Below are 23,372 nucleotides of genomic sequence, written 5' to 3' on the forward strand. Positions count from 1 at the left end.
GGCCGACTCTTTTCTCTGTATATATCAACGATGTCGCTCTTGCTGCGGGTGGTTCCCTGATCCACCTCTACGCAGATGACACCAATCTGTATACATTTGGCCCTTCTTTGGACACTGTGTAAACTAACCTCCAAATGAGCTTCAATGCCATACAACACTCCTTCCGTGGCCTCCAACTGCTCTTAAAGGCTAGTAAAACCAAATGCATGCTTTTCAACCGTTCACTGCCCGCCCGACTATCATCACTACCCTGGATGGTTCTGACCTAGAATATGTGGACAACTACAAATACATAGGTGTCTGGCTAGACTGTAAACTCTCCTTCCAGACTCATATTAAACATCTCCAATCCAAAATAAAACCGGCTTTCTATTTCACAACAAAGCCTCCTTCACTCACGCCACCAAACTTACCCCAGTAAAACTGACTATCCTACCGATCCTCGACTTCGTCGATGTCATCTACAAAATAGCTTTCAATACTCTACTCAGCAAACTGGATGCAGTTTACAGTGCCATCCGTTTCGTTACCAAAGCCCCTTATACCACCCACCACTGCAACCTGTATGCTTTAGTCGGCTGTCCCTCGCTACATATTCGTCGCCAGACCCACTGGCTCCAGGTCATCTAAGTCTATGCTAGGTAAAGCTCTGCCTTATCTCAGCTCACTGGTCACGATAACAACACCCACCCATAGCACGCGCTCCAGCAGGTATAGCTCACCCAAAGCCAACACCTGCTTTGGCAGCCTTTCCTTCCAGTTCTCTGCTGCCAGTGACTGGAACGAATTGCAAAAAATCGCCGAAGCTGGAGAATTATATTTCCCTCACTAAATTGAAACATTAGCTATCTGAGCAGCAATTGTAATTACTTCGCTACTATGGCCTATTTATTGCCTACCTCACACTGACAATTTTTGTTCTATTGTGTTGACTGTAAGCTTGTTTATTCCATGTGAAACTGTTCGTTTTGCACTGCTTTGCTTTATCTTGGCCAGGTCGCAGTTGTAAATGAGAACTTGTTCTCAACTAGCTTAAAGGTGAAATAAAATGTATAAAACATTCATTCATATACAGGCTATCCTCTGTTTTGCCTACATGAAGTTGGTTCCATTTTCAGTCGTCTCTTTGGTCACATTCGCACGGGTCAAACAAAAACACCCTAATTACTTGACAAAAGTAATCAACTCAAACGCACCCATTGTATCATTCCATGCTTGACAATAACACATTGTGTACGACAAATTTGCCACCCCTTCCTCTCACGACCACCGTGCCTACATTAGTTTAGATTCTAATGTCAATATGTACACCAATTACAACAATACCAATTGTGATATCATTCAATAGTGAGCCAAAAATAAAGTACTTGTATGTAATATTTGTTGATGCTGCTGATTGTGATTTGCCTTTCAGTTGAAATGTTTGAAACCTTTGTTGATACACATTAACTCCAACTGTAAAGTAGGCTACTACTTAGTAGTAAGTATATAGTCTACAATAGGTGAATAAGAAAACAATATTGTGAGACTACTTGTTAATGTGGCATGGATTTAGACCCGTCTGAACATGGTTCGCTAACCGGGATTCCTTGGGACATCCCTACCCCAGGGTTCCCCAAACTCAGTCCTCAGGACCCCAAGGGTGCACGTTTTATTTTTTGCCCTAGCATTACACAACTGATTAAAATAAATCAACTAATCATCAAGCTTTGACCATTTGAATAAGCCGTGTAGTGTTAGAGCAAAAACCAAAACGTGCACCCTTGGGGTCCTGAGGACTGAGTTTTAGAAACGCTGCAACCCCTACCCTAACCATTCTGAATGTCAACTTCAGTTGGGTAGAGATGTCCCAAGGATCCCAGATAGCAAGGACTGTCTGAACACTTAAAATCATGTCTGGCTACATTGTTTGGACACACCAACTCGAAACAAAGATGGCCGTCACCACAGTGCATCTAGTTTATTATTCATTATGTTCACTACACCCCCACATCAACAATATCTTTAGCGTCATTGGCACAGTACCTCCGACACTAGGCAGCAGTATTTTAAGAAAAATAGATACTTTCACAGTTATCTGAAACAGAGGATTAAGTATTGCACCTCAATTAACCTGTTTAATATTCGCAATTAGAAAATGCTCTCAAATACCTCAGAAATCAGCAAGTAAAATAGCATGCAAAGTTCTCCTTTTAAAAGCTTGCGATTTCAATCTTCATACCATTAATGTGCATTAAATAATTGTTTTACATAATATCTTTAATTTAATATTCATTTACAGATGCCATTCCACAGGGAGGAAATTTGGCCAGCAAATATCAGATCATCTCTCTCACATGCATGCTGCATACACTTCATCAATCACCTACTTCAAGCTTCATGTTGCCAATGACCAGTAACAAAATAAAAGTAACATATCAAATTGATGTTGTACCAATCAAAAACGGCTTTTCTATGACCATACCAACATCTAACTCCATATCTCTAATGCAATACTGTCACCGGGTGGGGGGGGTTCTTTTCTTTAAAAAATGTAACCCAGATCAAATTCTCTGTTGTATTATTTCTGTTCCTCGTTAGACTTTGACCCCTTGATGTCTTCGTAACATTGAATTGCTGTACTCATTGATAATACAATCCGATTGTCTTCATTCAAACTATAGCATTGATCCTAGTGTGCACATGGTTTGTTGCTTATCACCACGAGACAACTGTGCTTCTTCCAAAATATTGAAGGGACCAAACCTGACAGGGTAAACAGAATATAAAAGTGTAATCTGGATTATGAATGTAAGAAGCTGCATTTACACAGGCAGCCCAATTCTGAGATTATAATTGGTCTTTTTTTGATCAAAACTTTTCAGATCTGATTGTCAAAAGACCAATTAGTTAAACAAATATTAGAATTGGGCTGCCTCTGTACACACAGCCGGAGTGGCATACACTTGCAGCAATGGATAAGTGAACCACCAAAGCACAACCACTGCCCACAGTACCCATAATGCCCTACAACTTTAGAGCTCATGACCAGCACTGTGAGGAGAAGGGAGGTCCTTGATGTCACAGTTCTGGATTAGATTGAAGTAAAAGACCACCAGTTCCTCGTAGTTCTTCTTAGAAATCCTCTCGTTAATACCATGGAACCTGAAAATGCAGAGGGAAAAGATAGAAATATTGTGGCCAAACTACATTAAGTTGAGGTGTTCTCGTTTGTCGAATGCAGTACAGAGCATTGTTTAACCCCCCTTGTCGGCACACTGTGTGTATAGGGCTGACTTACATTTTATGGTTCAACCGTGGCACATGGCTAGATCATAAGACTGGAGTATTAGTCTCATGATCAACAAAAGAACACGGCCTTGTGTTCAAACAATCTTATGACTAGATCATTATGACTACATTCAAAACCTTGCTTCTGGACGAACTAAACACCTTCTTCCCCCGCTTTGAGGACAACACAGTGCCACCGACGCGGCCCTCTACCAAGGACTGTGTGCTCTCCTTCTCCGTGGCAGACGTGAATAAGACATTTATGCATGTTAACCCTCGCAGGGATGCAGAGCAAGACGGCATCCCTAGCAGCATCCTCAGAGGATGCGCAGACCAGCTGGCTGGAGTGTTTACAGACATATTCAATCTCTCCCTATCCATCTGCTGTCCCCACTTGCTTCAAGATGTCCACCATTGTTCCTGTACTCAAGAAAGTAAAAAGGTAATTGAACTAAATGACTATTGCGCCATAGCAATCACTTCTGTCATCATGAAGTGCTTTGAGAGGTTAGCTAAGGATCATATCACCTCTACCTTACACCCTAGACTCACTTCAATTTGCTTAACGCCCCAATAGATCCACAGGCGATGAAATCACCATCGCACTGCCCTATCTCATCTGGACAAGAGTAATACCTATGTAAGAATGCTGTTCATTGACTATAGCTCAGCATTCAACACCATACTACCCTCCACGCTCATCATTAAGCTTGAGGCCCTGGGTCTGAACCCCGCCCGGTGCAACTGGGTCCTGGACTTCCTGACGGCCGCCCCCCAGGTGGTGAAGGTAGGAAACAACACCTCTACTATGCTGATCCTCAACACAAGGGCCCCAACAAGGGTGCTTACTCAGCCCCCTCCTGTAGTCTCTGTTCACCCATGACTGCATAGCCACTCATGCCTCCAACTCAATCATCAAGTTTGCAGACGAAACAACAGTAGTAGGCCCGATTACCAACAATGCCGAGACAGCCCATAGGGAGGTGAGGGCCTTGGGAGAGTGGTGCCAAGAAAATAACCTCTCACTCAACGTCAACAAAACAAAAGAAGCCGATTGCGGGCTTCAGGGAACACCAGAGGGAGCATGCCCCTATCCACAGATGGGACCGCAGTGGGGAAGTTCCTCGGCGTACACGTCACTGACAAACTGAAATGATCCACCCACACAGACAGTGTGGTGAATAAGGCGCAACAGCGCCTCTTCAACCTAAGGTAGCTGAAGAAATTTGGCTTGGCCCTTAACTTTCACAGATGCACAATTGAGAGCATCCCGTCAGGCTATATCACCGCCGGGTACGGCAACGGCACCACCCACAACTGCAGGGCTCTCCAGAGGGTGGTGCGGTCTGCCCAACACATCACAGAGGGCAAACTACCTGCCCTCCAGGACACCTACAGCACCCGATGTCACAGGAAAGCCAAAAAGATCATCAAGGACATCAACCACCCGAGCCACAGCCTGTTCATCCCGCTATCATCCAGAAGGCGAGGTCAGTACAGGTGCATCAAAGCTGGGACTGAGAGACAAAAAAACAAACTAAAACAGACTTAAATAGCCATCATTAGCCGGCTTCGACCCGGTTACACAAACCCTGCACCTTGTCGGCTGCTGCCCTAGAAACATAGACTTGGAATCACTTGCCACTTGAATAAATGGAACACTAGTCACTTTACTAATTTCATATGTGTACACTATTCTATTCTACTGTATTTTAGTCAATGCCATTATGACATTGCTCGATCTAATATTTATAGATTTCTTAATTCCATTCTTTTAGATGTATGTGTATTGTTGTGGATCGTTGAGCTAAATACATTTTGATTTGAACACAAGCATTTCGCTACACCCGCTAAATATGTGTATGTGACCAATAAAATGTGATTTGATTAGAGCTGGAGAGAGCTCTTCTACACAGATTATTTCCTTGTGGGTGTTATGGCTCACAGTTCTTCTGTTACAGTGTGTGTCCTACCTCTGGGCGTCCCCTGGTCTGAACCATGTAGGAGCAAAGCGATAGATGTCCTTGGCCAGGTCAGTGTAGTGACGGCTGTCTGTGTTTCCGATGCAGATACCTGCACATTGGAATATGATAGTAGGTCTCGACATAAAAATGCTAAAACATTGCCTGAACAACCCATTTCATTAGCAGAAAACATTTTCAACATCATGGTGGGCAAACCAAACTAATACCATTCCCTCGCCACGTACCCCCATTTCTTACCAGGGGCAACAGTAACTTGTGGGAACTGGTCCAGCACAGTCTTCTTGATGATCTGGAACCCAAAGGATGTTTCATCGTAGGAGCTGACAGGCAACGGGTCAAAGCCATCCACTAGCTCCATCTTAACCCTCTCATCTCCCACTGTGGACTGGATCAACTCCAAAACCTGAAGGGAGGACAAACACTATCATTGTGAAAACTGTGAACAGTTTTCTTCAACTGTACTTCAAAGTTGCCAGCATGACTAAATTAAATACATTTTCAATGTTTTACTTTTGTGAGAGGGCCATATGATTCTAGCTAATATAATAGATAAGTAACATGAGTTTTTAATATAGCATGTGGTTGAACCATATAGATAGCAGTAGATTTGCAATGTCGCAGCATGGTCAGGAACATAATTACAAATAATTTGTAGACTGCAAATTGCCCGCAAACATATATAATATTTGACTAAAACAATAATTTAAAATATTTATTGCTCAGAAAACTTGAGGTGCCAAATAAAAATCACCCATTGGCCAATTTGGTCCGTGGGTCACCAGTTGGGGAACCTGGCTTTAGACAAGAGCTTGCAGTAAATACTAATCCCCACCTCTTGTAGTGACTGTGCGGAATGTATCCGCAGATTCACATAGGCCTCAGCTTGGGAAGGAAGAATGTTAACCTATGAAGAAAGAAAACAAATGTATGTAATTAAAAAGGACTCCCCAGAGGAAGTTGCCACCACTATTTCAATGTAATTTCCTGTCCTAGAGATGTAATACACATTTAGGTTCCACAACTAAAGTATGACAAAGGCTACTTATACATATTCACGAATTGGGTGTGGGAATTTCCACTTGGACTTGATAATCATCAACCAACAGGGCACCAACAGCAGTACAGTTAGCATGCTAACCTTATCTAGCTAGTTAATGTTATCCGTTGTTGCCATTTATTTTTTTACTACACACTATTCAAAAGATTAGCTAGCTGGCTCTATGGCTGGTTCTGGAACTGGATTTGTCATAAGCACTGATTTACAGGAAAACTTTGCCGCAGATGGAAACCACTGGACGCGAATCCACCATAGAAATAGAAAAGAATAAGATGAAGCTCCGGTAATACGGATAACTAATTGAAAGATAGCTGATATGCATTTTTCTATATTTGGAATGGAAACGATGCAACCTCTGGTAGGCTGCTGACAGGCTTTGGCTGTGGTACAGAAAAGCAAAGTCAGCCAGTGTTCAGGGTTCTCATAGGGGAAGTGAAATGATAGGCTACAATGACTTAGCTCATGATCATGCACGCTGAAAATTACATGTAACGATAAGTTCATTTGCAGGTGCCTTTTCATTATCTGGATAGACACTTGTGGTTTCTGGCCATTGTCTTTCAGCTCAGAAAAGTGATTTCTACTAGTGCGGGCATTTAACAGACAACTTTATGCACGATATATAATTTATCATGACTAGATATTGTACCTTAACTCCTGAGTTGAACATAGTGATTGCAGTTGTGGTTCTCACAAAAGCATTTGTATCAGGTCTTCTTTCCATTACTCTGTAGCGCAAATAAAAGCTGTTAATTAGGTTTCATAATTAAATCAACACCATAAATTCCCACAACACGAGGTATGTTTATTTTATAGGAGTATAAATCTGCATGTAATTCAAATAATCAAAGATGGAACAAGCCAGTGAAATTCAGAGTGGAAAATTACCTTCCAAGGAGTGGGGAGAACAGCCACATATTCGACATGACAAATTTGAGTGGGAGCCTAAACTGTAAGAAAGAAAGTGATAAACATTTTTACTGACAAATAGATGTTGTAATTTGATGGAACTTTCCCTTTAACACTCTATAGCACTTATAGGATGTCTGAGGCCTGAGGTTAGAAACACAGCATTACCTTGTGAGCCAGGTGTTCAAAGGTCCCACGTTCAGGGCCTTCACCAAACAACCTAGGCATTGGGTTATCCTCCAATCTGACGAAACAGATCACGTGTGCTTAGACTTAGAGAATGTGGGCTTAGGTTCACAAAGATTCCTCCCTTTACTGAGTTTCCTAATATTATTAACTGAAAAGGTCCTAAGAGGGAACTTGGACCCTGTAAAATGTCTCATGCTCTATATACTGAGTACATCAAACATTAGGAACACCTTCCTAATATTAAGTTGCACCCCCCAATGCTTCCCACAGTTGTGTGAAGTTGGCTGGTGGACCATTCTTGATACATACAGGAAATTGTTGAGCATGAAAAACCCAACAGTTCTTGACACAAACCGGTGCACATGGCACCTACTACCATAACCCGTTCAAAGGGACTTAAATATTTATTTAACATGATATCAATAAGGGATAAAAGCTTTAACCTGGATTTGCCTGGTCAGTCTATGTCATGGAAAGAGCAGTTCTTAAATGTTTTGTATACTCAGTGTATGTTCATGGCTGACCATACAAGGAAAATGGAATTCCCTTTGATTGCACAGTACCTGTAGTTGTTAAGCAATGGCTACACACAGTAGACCCATCTAGCCTGTGATTAGTAATGGAAAAAAATATATACAAAAATAAATCAATACAGTTATATATCACCATATTATAAAATCGATACTTTGACCCCAAGGAACAATTTGTAAAAATTTAGAAAAAAAAAAATCTAGGTAGCGCTAGTGGGCTGTAGTTTTCACCAAAACAGTGGTATTTTTCATTCTATAGCTTGTTCTCCATCTTCTTTTGAATAGCAAGCCAACCTCGGCACCGATGTATTGTGATAATGTATCTGGAGGTCCCTGACAATTCCCAGCCATACAGTGCCTTGCGAAAGTATTCGGCCCCCTTGAACTTTGCGAACTTTTGCCACATTTCAGGCTTCAAACATAAAGATATAAAACTGTATTTTTTTGTGAAGAATCAACAACAAGTGGGACACAATCATGAAGTGGAACGACATTTATTGGATGTTTCAAACTTAACAAATGAAAAATTGGGCGTGCAAGATTATTCAGCCCCCTTAAGTTAATACTTTGTAGCGCCACCTTTTGCTGCGATTACAGCTGTAAGTCGCTTGGGGTATGTCTCTATCAGTTTTGCACATCGAGAGACTGAATTCTTTTCCCATTCCTCCTTGCAAAACAGCTCGAGCTCAGTGAGGTTGGATGGAGAGCATTTGTGAACAGCAGTTTTCAGTTCTTTCCACAGATTCTCAATTGGATTCAGGTCTGGACTTTGACTTGGCCATTCTAACACCTGGATATGTTTATTTTTGAACCATTCCATTGTAGATTTTGCTTTATGTTTTGGATCATTGTCTTGTTGGAAGACAAATCTCCGTCCCAGTCTCAGGTCTTTTACAGACTCCATCTTGTCTTCTTCCAGAATGGTCCTGTATTTGGCTCCATCCATCTTCCCATCAATTTGAACCATCTTCCCTGTCCCTACTGAAGAAAAGCAGGCCCAAACCATGATGCTGCCACCACCATGTTTGACAGTGAGGATGATGTGTTCAGGGTGATGAGCTGTGTTGCTTTTACGCCAAACATAACGTTTTGCATTGTTGCCAAAAAGTTCAATTTTGGTTTCATCTGACCAGAGCACCTTCTTCCACATGTTTGGTGTGTCTCCCAGGTGGCTTGTGGCAAACTTTAAACGACACTTTTTATGGATATCTTTAAGAAATGGCTTTCTTCTTGCCACTCTTCCATAAAGGCCAGATTTGTGCAATATACGACTGATTGTTGTCCTATGGACAGAGTCTCCCACCTCAGCTGTAGATCTCTGCAGTTCATCCAGAGTGATCATGGGCCTCTTGGCTGCATCTCTGATCAGTCTTCTCCTTGTATGAGCTGAAAGTTTAGAGGGACGGCCAGGTCTTGGTAGATTTGCAGTGGTCTGACACTCCTTCCATTTCAATATTATCGCTTGCAGTGCTCCTTGGGAGGTTTAAAGCTTGGGAAATCTTTTTGTATCCAAATCCGGCTTTAAACTTCTTCACAACAGTATCTCGGACCTGCCTGGTGTGTTCCTTGTTCTTCATGATGCTCTCTGCGCTTTTAACGGACCTCTGAGATTATCACAGTGCAGGTGTATTTATACAGAGACTTGATTACACACAGGTGGATTGTATTTATCATCATTAGTCATTTAGGTCAACATTGAATCATTCAGAGATCCTCACTGAACTTCTGGAGAGAGTTTGCTGCACTGAAAGTAAAGGGGCTGAATAATTTTGCACGCCCAATTTTTCAGTTTCTGATTTGTTAAAAAAGTTTGAAATATCCAATAAATGTCGTTCCACTTCATGATTGTGTCCCACTTCTTGTTGATTCTTCAAAAAAAATACAGTTTTATATCTTTATGTTTGAAGCCTGAAATGTGGCAAAAGGTCGCAAAGTTCAAGGGGGCCGAATACTTTCGCAAGGCACTGTACCTGTGACGATTCACTAATCCCCTCTTACCTTTTGACTGCTCCTGCCAGGATGCCTATGCTGCTCTCACTGGGAGGCATGGAGGAGTGACCCGGGGCCTTGGAAACGCTCAGCTTCACCGTAGCTAGCCCCTTCTCACTGATCCCAATCCTGACATATACACACACAGGCAAATCAAATAAAAATCTAATATTTGTCACATTATTTGTTACAGTGAAATGCTTACTTACAGTTGAAGTCGGAAGTTCACATAAACTAGTTTGAGACTCCAACCTAAGTGTTTCAACCACTCCATAAAACTACAGTTTTGACAAGTCGGTTAGGATATCTACTTTGTGCATGACACAAGTAATTTTCCAACAATTGTTTACAGACAGATTATTTCACTGTATCACAATTCCAGTGGGTCAGAAGTTTACATACACTAAGTTGACTGTGCCTTTAAACAGCTTGGAAAATTCCAGAAAATTATGTAATGGCTTTAGAAGCTTCTGATAGGGTAACTGATATCAGTTGAGTCAATTGGAGGTGTACCTGTGGATGTATTTCAAGGCCTACCTTCAAACTCAGTGCCTCTTTGCTTGGCATCATGGGGAAATCAAAAGAAATCAGCCAAGACCTCAGAAAAAAATTGTAGACCTCCACAAGTCTGGTTCATCCTTGGGAGCAATGTCTAAACGCCTGAAGGTACCACGTTCATCTGTACAAACAATAGTACGCAAGTATAAACACCATGGGTGTCATACCGCAGTCATACCGCTCAGGAAGAAGACGCGTTCTGTCTCCTAGATATGAACGTAATTTGGTGCGAAAAGTGCAAATCAATCCCAGAACAACAGCAAAGGACCTTGTGAAGATGCTGGAGGAAACAGGTACAAAAGTATCTATATCCACAGTAAAACGAGTCCTATAGACATAAATAACCTGAAAGGCCGCTCAGCAAGGAAGAAGCCACCGCTCCAAAACCGCCATAAAAAAGCCAGACTACGGTTTGCAACTGCACATGGGGAAAAATATCATACTTTTTGGAGAAATGTCCTCTGATCTGATGAAACAATAATAGAACTGTTTGGCCATCGTCATGTTTGGAGGAAAAAGTGGAACGCTTGCAAGCCGAAGAACACCATCCCAACCCTGAAGCACACCATCCCAACCGTGAAGCATGGGGGTGGCAGCATCATGTTGTGGGGGTGCTTTGCTGCAGGAGGGACTGGTGCACTTCACAAAATAGATGGCATCATGAGAGAAGGAAAATTATGTGGATATATTGACGCAACATCTCAAGACATCAAGTCAGGAAGTTAAAGCTTGGTCGCAAGTGGGTCTTCCAAATGAACAATAACCCCAGGCATACTTCCAAAGTTGTGGCAAAATGGCTTAAGGACAACAAAGTCAAGGTATTGGAGTGGCCATCACAAAGCCCTGACCTCAATCCCATTGAAAAATTGTCAGCAGAACTGAAAAAGCGTGTGCGAGCAAGGAGGCCTAAAAACCTGACTCAGTTACACCAGCTCTGTTGGGAGGAATGGCCCAAAATTCACCCCACTTATTGTGGGAAGCTTGTGGAAGGCTACCTGAAACGTTTGACCCAAGTCAAACAATTTAAAGGCAATGCTACCAAATACTAATTGACTGTATGTAAACTTCTGACCCACTGAAGAAAGTAATTAAAGCTGAAATAAATCATTCTCTGCTTTTATTCTGACATTTCACATTCTTAAAATAAAGTCGTGATTCTAACTGACCTAAGACAGGGACATTTTACTTGGATTAAATGTCAGGAACTGTGAAAAACATAGTTTAAAAATATTTGGCCAAGGTGTATGTAAACTTCCAACTTCAACTGTACAAGCATTTGAAAAAGGAACACAAAGTAACAATAACGAGGCTATATACAGGGGGTACCGGTACCGAGTCAATGTGTAGGGGCACAAGTTGGTCGAGGCAATTTGTACATGCAGGTAGAGGTAACGTGACTATGCATAGATAATAAACAGCAGGGGGGAGATCAATGCAAAAACAGTCTGGGTGGCCATTTGATTAATCGTTCAGCAGTCCTATGGCTTGGGGGTAGAAGCTGTTGAGGAGCCTTTTGGACCCAGACTTGGCGCTACAATACCGCTTGCCGTGCAGTAGCAGAGAGAACAGTCTATGACTTGGGTGACTGGAGTCTGAGAATTCTTGTGGCCTTCCTCTATAGGTCCTGGATGACAGGAAGCTTGGCCCCGGTGATGTAATGGGCCGTACGCACTACACTCTGTAGCGCCTTGCGGTCAGATGCCGAGCAGTTGTCATACCAGGCGGTGATGCAACCGGTCAGGATGCTCTCGATGGTGTAGCTGTAGAACCTTTTAAGAATCTGAGGACCTGTGCCAAATCTTTTCAGTCTCCTGAAGGGGAAAAGTCATTGTCGTGCCCTCTTCATGAGTGTCTTGATGTGTTTGGACCATGATATCGTTGTTGATGTGGACACCAAGGAACTTGAAACTCACGACCCGCTCCACTACAGCCCCGATGATGAGAATGGGGAGTATTCGGCCCTCCTTTTACTATAGTCGACGATCAACTCCTTTTTCTTGCTCACGTTGAGGGAGAGGTTGTTGTCCTGGCACCACACTACCAGGTCTCTGACCTCCCTATAGGCTGTCTCATCATTGTCGGTAACCAGGCCTACCACTGTTGTGTCGTCAGCAAACTTAATGACGGTGTTGGAGTCATGCTTGGCCACGCAGTTGTGAGTGAACAGGGAGTACAGGAGTGGACTTGAGCACGCACCTACGAGGAGCCCCCGTTGTTGAGGATCAGCGTGGCAGATGTGCCGTTGCCTACCCTTACCACTTGGGGGCGGCCCATTGGGAAGTCCAGGATTTAGTTGCAGAGGGAGGTTTTTAATCCCAGGTTCCTTAGCTTAGTGATGAGCTTCGTGGGCACTATGGTGTTGAACACTGAGCTGTAGTCAATGAACAGCATTCTCACATAAGTGTTCCTTTTGTCCAGGTGGGAAAGGGCAGTGTGGAGTGTGACAGACTGCATCATCTGTGGATCTGTTCAGGCGGTATGCGAATTGGAGTGGGTCTAGGGTTTCCAGGATGATGGTGTTGATGTCAACCATGACATGGGGCAGCAGGTAGCCTAGTGGTTAGAACGTTGGGCCAGTTACCGAAAGGTTGCTGGATCGAATCCCAGAGCTGACAAGGTAAAACAATATGTTGTTTTGCCCCTGAACAAGGCAGTTAACCCACTGTTCCCCAGTAGACCATTGTAAATAATCATTTGTTCTTACTGACTTGCCTAGGTAAATAAAAAGGTTTAAAAAAATAAAAAAAGCACTTCATGACTGCCCGACATGAGTGCTACAGGGCAGTAGTCATTTAGGCAGGTAACCTTTGCTTTCTTGGGCACAGGGACTATGGCGGTCTGCTTGAAACATGTAGGTATTACAGACTTGATCAGGGAGAGGTTGAAAATGTCAGTGAAGACACTTGCCAGTTGGTCCGCACATGCCCTGAGTACACATCCTGGTAATTTTTCTGGCCTTGTGAATGTTGACCTTTAAAAGGTCACACAGTGATCACACAGTCATCCGGAACAGCTGGTGCTCTCATGAATGCCTCAGTGTTGCTGGCCTCGAAGCAAGCATAAAAAGGCATTTAGCCCATCTGGTAGGCTGGTGTCACTGGGCAGCTCGCGGCTGGGTTTTCCCTTTGTAGTCTAATAGTTTGCAAGCCTGGCCACATCCGTAGAGCGTCAGAGCCGGTATAGTAGGATTACGTCTTAGTCCTGTATTGACACTTTGCCTATATGATGTTTCATCTGAGGGCATAGCAAGATTTCTTATAAGCGTCCGGATTAGTGTCTCACTCCTTGAAAGCGGCAGCTCTAGATGTTGCCTGTAATCCATGGCTTCTGGTTGGAATATGTATGTATGGTCACCGTATGGACGTTGTAGTCGATGCAATTAAGCCTGTGACTGAAGTGGTATACTCCTCAATGCCATTGGGTGAATCTCAGAACATATTCCAGTCTATGCTAGCAAAACAGTCCTGTAGCGTAGCATTCACATCATCTGACCACTTCCTAATTGAGTGAGTCATTGGTACATCCTGCTTGAATTCTTGCTTGTAAGCAGGAATCAGGAAGATAGAATTATGGTCAGGTTTGCCAAATGGAGGGTGAGGGAGAGCTTTGTATGCATCTCTGTGTGTGGAGTAAAAGTGGCCTAGAATTTTTTCCCCCCTATGGTTGCACATGTAACATGCTGGTAGAAATTAGGTGAAACAGATTTAAGTTTGCCTGCATTAAAGTTCCATGGCCACTAGGAGAGCCGTTTCTGGATGAGCATTTTGTTTGCTTATGGCCTTATACAGCTCGTTGAGTGCAGTCTTAGTGCCAGCATCGGTTTGTGGTAAATAGACGGCTATGAAAAATATAGATGAAAACTCTCATGGTAGATAGTGTGGTCTACAGCTTATCATGAGGTACTCTACCTCAGGCGAGCAATTCCTCGAGACTTCTTTAATATTAGACATCGCGCATGAGCCGTTTTTGACAAATAGACAAACACCACCACTCCTCGTCTTACCAGAGATAGCCGTTCTGCCCTGCCGATGCACGGAAAATCCAGCCAACTGTATATTATCTGTGTCGTCGTTCAGCCATGACTCGGTGAAACATAAGATATTACCGTTTTAATGTCCCATCGGTAGGATAGTCTCAAACGGAGCTCATCCAGTTTATTCTCCAGTGATTGCACTTGGCAGGCATATACACTTTTAATATACTGTGATAGCAAACGTAAACCATATTTAAGTTGTGTTTTATATCATATTGTACAACAGCTGATGAAACTAACACTGTAAAAATGTGAAACTTTGATCAGTAACCAGGTTTCCATCCAACCACTTCATGCAGATGAAGTACGCGACGCATGGGAAAATCATGACCTGGTTGATGGAAACAGCTGGTACAATTTTTTAAATGTGGACAGACAATTTATTCATTCAACATAGTGGAATCTTTGTGTGTGTGGAAAATTAATTACACGAGAAATGATGCAAATATTGATAATAAGCATCATATCGAAGTAAACTTGAGTCACGAGACGATATGTTGTGTGTTCCTTCCACTACGACTCGGGAAAGCATGCAGTTTATTAGGCTACAGATGAAAGAAGTTATGATGAACTTCACAGGGTGGTGAAAGTGCACAGTGATGATCTTGATGCTCCTTTCCAAGAAATATTGAGGATCTTATTCTAGTGACATGATGATCAATGCTTGGCTTCCATTTGACAATTAAACATTATCTTGCTCTCATCCATAATAATCTCATCATGTAGGTAGCCTACCTGCAATCTATCTGCAAACCGTTGGCTAGAGTGGTCACATTTGCTATATAAACAACAATTTGAGACAAAACTATCAGTAGTTGAAAATGCGATAGAGACCCATTTAACTTGTTTGTTTAAATTATTTTTTTATTATGTTATGTTCTCACACAGCCTTTTATCCACTATAAGTCCACTTGATGGAAACAGCTCTGGTGGGAAAATGTGCATATTGTCATACTCACATTTTTAAATAGTCGCATGAAAATCTGTCGCCAATTGGATGGAAACCAAGCTAATGTTAGTTTCTGGTTGAAAATATATTTTACGCAGGACCTTGTAATCAGCCGTTTTGGCTTGCCTGTTGACATCACCAGGAAGTATAGGTTAATAGACCAATAAAGAAAAGTTCCAAACCTCTCTGCCAATAGCAGATAGTTTTTTCAGGTTACAAATCCCTCCCATTAGGCCCTTCCAATTACACCCCTCACTCAGACCACTCCTAGACAGTACTAACTAAATTCTTGCTTAAGAAATTATTTTTTGCTAAAAATCTATTTGGATTTGACAATTTTAATGGAAAACTATTATAATGGTACTTAATTGTTACCCAGAAATGAGTTCATATTGAGATTTTTTTTTAAATGGCTACACTGTGGTTATAATCACTTAGAAAGACACTAAATATGAGAGAAGAGTGAATGAATGCTTACAGAGCAGCAGGCCCCTGCAGACCACTGATGACTCCATCCAGCACAGCCAGACCCTCATCCAGTACAAACGCCAGCTGTACCCCTTTCTTCTTTAGCACCCTCACTATGTTCATTGCCCCCTGGAAGCCACTCACCTACAGTAGACCGACAAAATCCTGTTAATGATTTCTGTTCCTTTTCAGTTAGTGAAATACAGTTGAAGTCGGAAGTTCACATACACCTTAGCCAAATACATTTAAACTCAGTTTCACAATTCCTGACATTTAATCCAAGTAAATATTCCCTGTTTTAGGTCAGTTAGGATTACCACTTTATTTTAAGAATGTGAAATGTCAGAATAATAGTAGAGAATGATTTATTTCAGCTGTTATTTCTTTCATCACATTCCCCGTGGATCAGAAGTTTACATACACTCAGTATTTGGTTGCACTTCATTTAAATGGCTTAACTTGGGTCAAACATTTTGGGTAGCCTTCCACAAGCTTCCCAAAATAAATTGGGTGAATTTTGGCCCATTCCTCCTAACAGAGCTGGTATAACTGAGTCAGGTTTGTAGGCCTCCTTGCTTGCACACGCTTTTTCAGTTCTGCCCACAAATTTTCAATAGGATTGAGGTCAGGGCTTTGTGATGGCTACTCCAATACCTTGACTTTGTTGTCCTTAAGCCATTTTGACAACTTTGGAAGTATCAAATCAAATTTTATTTGTCACATACACATGGTTAGCAGATGTTAATGCGAGTGTAGCGAAATGCTTGTGCTTCTAGTTCCGACAATGCAGTAATAACGAGCAAGTAATCTAACTAACAATTCCAAAAAAACTACTGTCTTATACACAGTGTAAGGGGATAAAGAATATGTACATAAGGATATATGAATGAGTGATGGTACAGAGCAGCATAGGCAAGATACAGTAGATGATATCGAGTACAGTATATACATATGAGATAAGTATGTAAACCAAGTGGCATAGTTAAAGTGGCTAGTGATACATGTATTACATAAGGATGCAGTCGATGATATAGAGTACAGTATCAACGTATGCATATGAGATGAACAATGTAGGGTAAGTAACATTATATAAGGTAGCATTGTTTAAAGTGGCTAGTGATATATTTACATCATTTCCCATCAATTCCCATGATTAAAGTGGCTGGAGTAGAGTCAGTGTCATTGACAGTGTGTTGGCAGTAGCCACTCAATGTTAGTGGTGGCTGTTTAACAGTCTGATGGCCTTGAGATAGAAGCTGTTTTTCAGTCTCTCGGTCCCAGCTTTGATGCACCTGTACTGACCTCGCCTTCTGGATGACAGCAGGGTGAACAGGCAGTGGCTCGGGTGGTTGATGTCCTTGATGATCTTTATGGCCTTCCTGTAGCATCGGGTGGTGTAGGTGTCCTGGAGGGCAGGTAGTTTGCCCCCGGTGATGCGTTGTGCAGACCTCACTACCCTCTGGAGAGCCTTACGGTTGAGGGCGGTGCAGTTGCCATACCAGGCGGTGATACAGCCCGCCAGGATGCTCTCGATTGTGCATCTGTAGAAGTTTGTGAGTGCTTTTGGTGACAAGCCGAATTTCTTCAGCCTCCTGAGGTTGGAGAGGCGCTGCTGCGCCTTCCTCACGATGCTGTCTGTGTGAGTGGACCAATTCAGTTTGTCTGTGATGTGTATGCCGAGGAACTTAAAACTTGCTACCCTCTCCACTACTGTTCCATCGATGTGGATGGGGGGGGGGTGTTCTTGGTATGCTTGGGGTCATTGTCCATTTGGATATATATTGACGCAACATCTCAAGACATCTACATCATTTTCCTTCCTCATGATGCCATCTATTTTGTGAAGTGCACCAGTCCCTCCTGCAGCATAGCACCCCCACAACATGATGCTGCCACCCCGTGCTTCATGGTTGGGATGGTGTTCTTCGGCTTGCAAGCCTCTCCCCTTTTCATCCAAGCATAATGATGTTCATTATGGCCAAACAGTTCTATTTTTGTTCATCGGACCAGAGGACATTTCTCCAAAAAGTACGATCTTTTTCCCCATGTGCAGTTGCAAACCGTAGTCAGGCTTTTTTATGGCGGTTTTGGAGCAGTGGCTTCTTCCTTGCTGAGCGGCCTTTCAGGTTGTGACGATATAGTTATTGTTTTACTGTGGATATAGATACTTTTGTAACTGTTTCCTCCTGCATCTTCACAAGGTCCTTTGCTGTTGTTCTGGGATTGATTTTCACTTTTCGCACCAAAGTAAGTTCATCTCAAGTAGACAGAATGCGTCTCCTTCCTGAGAGGTATGACGGCTGCGTGGTCCCATGGTGTTTATACTTACGTACTATTGTTTGTACAGATGAACGTGGTACCTTCAGGCGTTTGGAAATTACTCCCAAGGATGAACCAGATTTTTTTTCTGAAGTCTTGGCTGATTTATTTTGATTTTCCTATGATGTCAAGCAAAGAGGCACTGAGTTTGAAGGTAGGCCTTGAAATTCATCCACAGGTACACCTCCAATTGACTCAAATGATGTCAATTAGCCTATGATCATTTTCTAGATTTTTCCAAGCTGTTTAAAGGCACAGTCAACTTAGTGTATGTAAACTTCTGACCCACTGGAATTGTGATAAAATGAAATAATCCGTCGGCAAACAATTGTTGGAAGAATGACTTGTGTCATGCACAAAGAAGAGGCCCTAACCGACTTTCCAAAATTATAGTTTGTTAACAAGACATTTGTGGAGTGGTTGAAAAACGAGTTTTAATGACTCCAACCTAAATGTATGTAAACTTCCGACTTCAACTGTAAATACCTCTACCAACTTCACAAACCTCCTCATCATGACCCAAACCAATGAAGAATCCCCTTCGCGGTGAATAACCTCTTATCAACAGGTACTCCAGCGCCTGGAGAATTCCCTACAGTGAAAGATTTGTCTGGTTAAATTCTCACCATGTGAAATCGTATTATTGGGTGAGAAAATCAGCAACCACATCATTGATTACGCAATGCTCTTAGCGCAAAGATAATACATATCATAGATTTCTCTCTACAATCTGGTCCTTGTTCTTGGAACACTCAGGTTCCATAAACATCTACCCACTGTCAACCCTCACAGTCTCACCATGACAGACTGCTTGTTATCGATGGTCCCTCTCCCGTAGATGAATCCATCGATCTCCTTTGCAGAGAATGGTGGCGCCTCCCATCCGTCTCTCTCCTCAGCAGGCACCACATCTATGTGGGCCAGCAGCATGTAGGGGACGAGGGCCAGGTCAGAGCCCGGCACCCAGAACAGGTGGCTGTAATTGGCCACAACCTCATGCTGGACCAGGTGGGAAGAAAACACTGTCGGGAAAGCTGGCAGATGGAAAAAAATATATATGTTAAGTGTTAGGAAATGCAGGATACCACCCGTACGGAAAAAAACTGCACTCAGAGTGTTGCATTATTCTGCACATACTGCATCCAAAATACCACAGTCGACTGCAGTTACTGCACTTTTACTGCAGTTTCAAAACTGAAATATTTTTTTTGGAAGGGCATTTCTATGAAGCTTTTAAAATAGTGGATTTGAAGTAAACGCAGATGCATTACTGCTTGAGTATCAGAAAGCAGTGTCGAAATGCTAATTGGTAACTTTATATGCTCAAAGCCCGGCAGATGGCGATATTGAGTCGTTTCATCTTATGGTCTTAAGGGAATGCATGCAGCAGGCTATACACTAGTATCCCGCGTGGAGTTTTTTTGTGTGTGTGTACATTGTCCATTCAGGCTGCAAAGACATCAATTTCCTCCTTAACTCAATTTAATAGTGAGAAGGCAGAATTTCTTTGGGAAAGTATGCATACTTTCTTGATTAAACAACATTTCCCACCCCCATGGTAGTGGCTAATGCTACTTCCTGATGTTTAGCCAGGGTCATGTCTAGATGGGACACAGCTTGTCAAAATTGAGGTCAAAAGTTATTATTTTTACATTTTTTTTTTACATTTTTTTATCCTAACCTGGGGGGTTATGAAGGAACCAATGGGATGCTCAAGGTGGGGCATTCCTGCAGGGAACCCTTAAAATATTATTGTGCAGTTGCATACATGGATTTATCGGGCTTCACTAAGGGGCTGTAAAATTAAAGTTGGAACAAAGTTGACATTTGGGCATAGCATCCATTTTTTGTCACAACCCCCTACCATAATACTTCACCTAACAGTATATGGCCTGTGCGCATTTTTAGCACTTCACTGAGATGGCAAGCCTCCAGCTACACAGCACTCACGTAGAAGCAGTAATAGTTAGTTCAGAGTATTTCTAAGTCAACTTTTTAGACGACATGCGTCCCATTATGCCTGATGTAAACCAAACACTGCATTCCACAGTAAGAACCTCATACCAACAGTCAAGCGTGGTGGTGGTGTGATGGTTTGGGGATGCTTTGCTGCCTCAGGACATAAAGGCTTGGCAACAATGATTTGAAAGTCGCAAAATAAATCAAATGCTGTTTCTTGACTTAAGCTGGGCATAATTCACAAGTGATAATATCATTCACAAGTAAAAGGCTAATATTGTCACCCATCAAACTATTCTTGATTTAATCTTATTTTTGCATATACTAAATAATATATGTGAAATTTGTTTTGATTTAGGTGCATGATAATGGTCAATTCTCTCCAAACAAGGGCAGCAGAAGAAATACATGTCATCTATGCACTTAAATAGCAAATGGAGGACGCTTTTCCCGTGGTTCATTATCATGCCAGCCAGGTAGGCTATACTCCTGTTGTAAGGAGAAGCAATATGCTTAATATTAGGAAAATGTGTAAATATATATAGTAGGCCTAGCCTATAGAACGCTGGATGGGAAACTCTTCTTTTAATAGAGGCCATCACTCTGTTCTCTCACACAACAGCATAGCCTATAGAACTGTTGTGCACTGTTTGATTAGATGTTCGAATATATTTGCATTGATGTCAGAGTGATTAGAGGGACAATAGAGTGCTGAGTACCAGGCAGTTAACAAGTCTGGTAGGCTACTAATGACCATCAGCAGTATCAGAGCTTTTTAAAATGTAATCTTTATTTAACTAGGCAAGTCAGTTAAGAAATACATTCTTATTTACAATGACGGCCTACCCCGGCCAAACCGGACGACACTGGGCCAATTGTGCACCGCCCTATGGGACTCCCAATCACGACCAGTTGTGGTATAGCCTGGAATCGAACTAGGGTCTGTAATGACGCTTCTTTCACTGAGATGCAGTGCCTTAGACCGCTGCGCCACTCGGGAGCCTAATTACCATGACTTAGCGGTCACGTGGAATTAGACTGCCTTCATGACTCGTCACCGCCAGTGTGACGGTAATATGATCACCGTAACAGCCCTAGTCCACATACACATATCTGTCATGCTGCTGCTCCAGTTTCAACTGTTCTGCCTGTGGCTATGGAACCCTAACCGGTTCAACAGACATGTTACCTTGTCCCAGACCTGCTGTTTTGGACCCTCTCTCCCCCTCCCTCTACCACACATGCTGTCTCAACCTCTTAATGCTCAGCTATGAAAAGCCAACTGACATTTACTCCTGAGGTGTTGACTTATTGCACCCTCTACAACTGTGATTATTATTTGACCCTGCTGATCATCTATGAATGTTTGAACATCTTGAAGAACAATCTGGCCTTAATGGCCATGTACTCTCAATCTCCACCCAGCACAGCCAGAAGAGGACTGGCCACCCCTCAGAGCCTGATTCCTCTCTAGGTTTCTTCCTAAGTTCCTACCTTTCTAAGGAGTTTTTCCAAGCCACCATGTTTCTACATCTGCATTGCTTTCTATTTTAGGCTGGGTTTCTCTATAAGCACTTTCTGACATCTGTTGATGTAACAATGGCTTCATAAATACATTTGATTGTTTTATAATGTTAGCTAAATGTAGTAATAAATAAAGGCTACGTTTCTTTAAATGGACAATTCTGTGAACTGTCTTGTGCAAGTTTTAAATTGACACAATACCCATTAGTAAAGGTATCAGCTAGAGATGACATGCAGGAACGTGCAGAGATTTGTAGTTTTGACATGTCTAAATTGATTCCAATTAGCATTTTTAAACCTGAGAGTAAATAGAGCCAAATATAAGAGAGAGAGAGATGTACATGGTTATCAAAACCTCAAGCCAAGGTAAGCATACACAGCCCTTATTTTAAGTGTTTCTAAAATCCCTTATGGGAAAATGGGGTAAAAATGATTGGAAATATTTCCCTGTTTGACTACTAGATTTTATGACACCTCCACTGTGGGATTCTACTCAGAGATGTGGTGAGGCTACACCTCAAATTACATACTAGTCATGAAAAACATGCAGTTACTTGCTGTATATAACTGATGATAGAGCTAAATGTGCTCAATTGTTTTGCATGGAATAAACATAGTCAGAACTATAAATCTATGTTCTTCAAGGGGTGATGACATTCCAAATAGTTAACATGTATTTCCTTGAAAACGACACGCAGTTGTCAATGCTTTCTGCGGAGCTGAGGGACTACATGCACCCAGCAGGCACATCGAATGCTCTATCTTATTGTGACGTTTCATTGAAAACGACCAGCGCCATGCATTCCTTTCTGACGGTAAAATGAAACGAATCCTTATCGCCATTTGCCGGCCTTGTGCTCAGTGGGCTAATGGGCCTTGTGTTCAGTGGGCTAGTGTACTCAGTGAAAACATGTTTCCTACAGTAACCGGTTATAATATAACCGCCTATGCAGCATGTACCTGCTCCTAAACCAAGTATAACAGTAGGTATCCGGTAGCTTACCTTTCCTCAAGAGGCCGTCGAACTCGCGCAATGCGGTGGTGTTGAGCTGCGTCTCCGTGGTTGACACGGTGGGAATCCGGATTGCGTCTGCGTACAAAAAAAGCAGGCGGCGTTGAGCAAATTTGGTGTGCACATTATAGCGATGAATCATTCACACAGCACAGGTTGACAAACCTGCTCAGCTTGATGATCGAATTAGTCTGGATCTCACCTCTGAAATTCGATAGAAGCTCCTCTCTCTGGTGCTGGTTTATGTCAGACGCAATATTGTTCGTCTTCTCCCAGTGTGCAAGTTGAAGTCCTGCATTCACATCAAACGTTAGTGTCCTTACAGTGGCTGCAACGAAAAAGGCTAATATAACTAATAACAAGCTAAACGACACAATTTTCACAAACTTGAGAATGTTCAATTTTGCACTGCGTTCGGTCATTTTTTTAATTCGACAGTGCACAGCGTGTTGTTGTGAAGAGTGCAAGCTGCTCGTGACGTGTTCTGCTAATTTGATCTATGAATGATCGTTTGAGCGCCACCTTTTGGGCTGGAAATAGGGCACCAGATAATCATTTACCTTATTCACCTTCATGCACTTCCAATCAAATTGCCATGTAGCACTTGTTTTATTAGACAGA

The 23,372-nt window shown here is 42.3% G+C and overlaps 1 protein-coding gene across 1 annotated transcript; it reads right to left on the reverse strand.

Annotated features, from left to right (window-relative positions):
* Positions 1-1,935: 1,935 nt before the first annotated feature.
* On the reverse strand, positions 1,936-23,255 carry LOC112216151 (N-fatty-acyl-amino acid synthase/hydrolase PM20D1.2). Its single transcript, XM_024375918.2, has 13 exons — positions 22,954-23,255; positions 22,743-22,829; positions 19,055-19,290; positions 18,762-18,848; positions 15,948-16,081; positions 9,939-10,058; positions 7,390-7,465; positions 7,201-7,262; positions 6,962-7,040; positions 6,088-6,159; positions 5,493-5,658; positions 5,244-5,343; positions 1,936-3,144 (listed from the first exon to the last, which is right to left on the reverse strand). Exons 1-13 carry the CDS (start codon positions 23,171-23,173, stop codon positions 3,015-3,017), a joined length of 1,569 nt encoding a protein of 522 aa, XP_024231686.1. The 5' UTR covers positions 23,174-23,255; the 3' UTR covers positions 1,936-3,014.
* Positions 23,256-23,372: the final 117 nt, after the last annotated feature.

This window comes from Oncorhynchus tshawytscha, linkage group LG16 (genome assembly GCF_018296145.1).
Source record: "Oncorhynchus tshawytscha isolate Ot180627B linkage group LG16, Otsh_v2.0, whole genome shotgun sequence".
Lineage (NCBI taxonomy): Eukaryota > Metazoa > Chordata > Actinopteri > Salmoniformes > Salmonidae > Oncorhynchus > Oncorhynchus tshawytscha.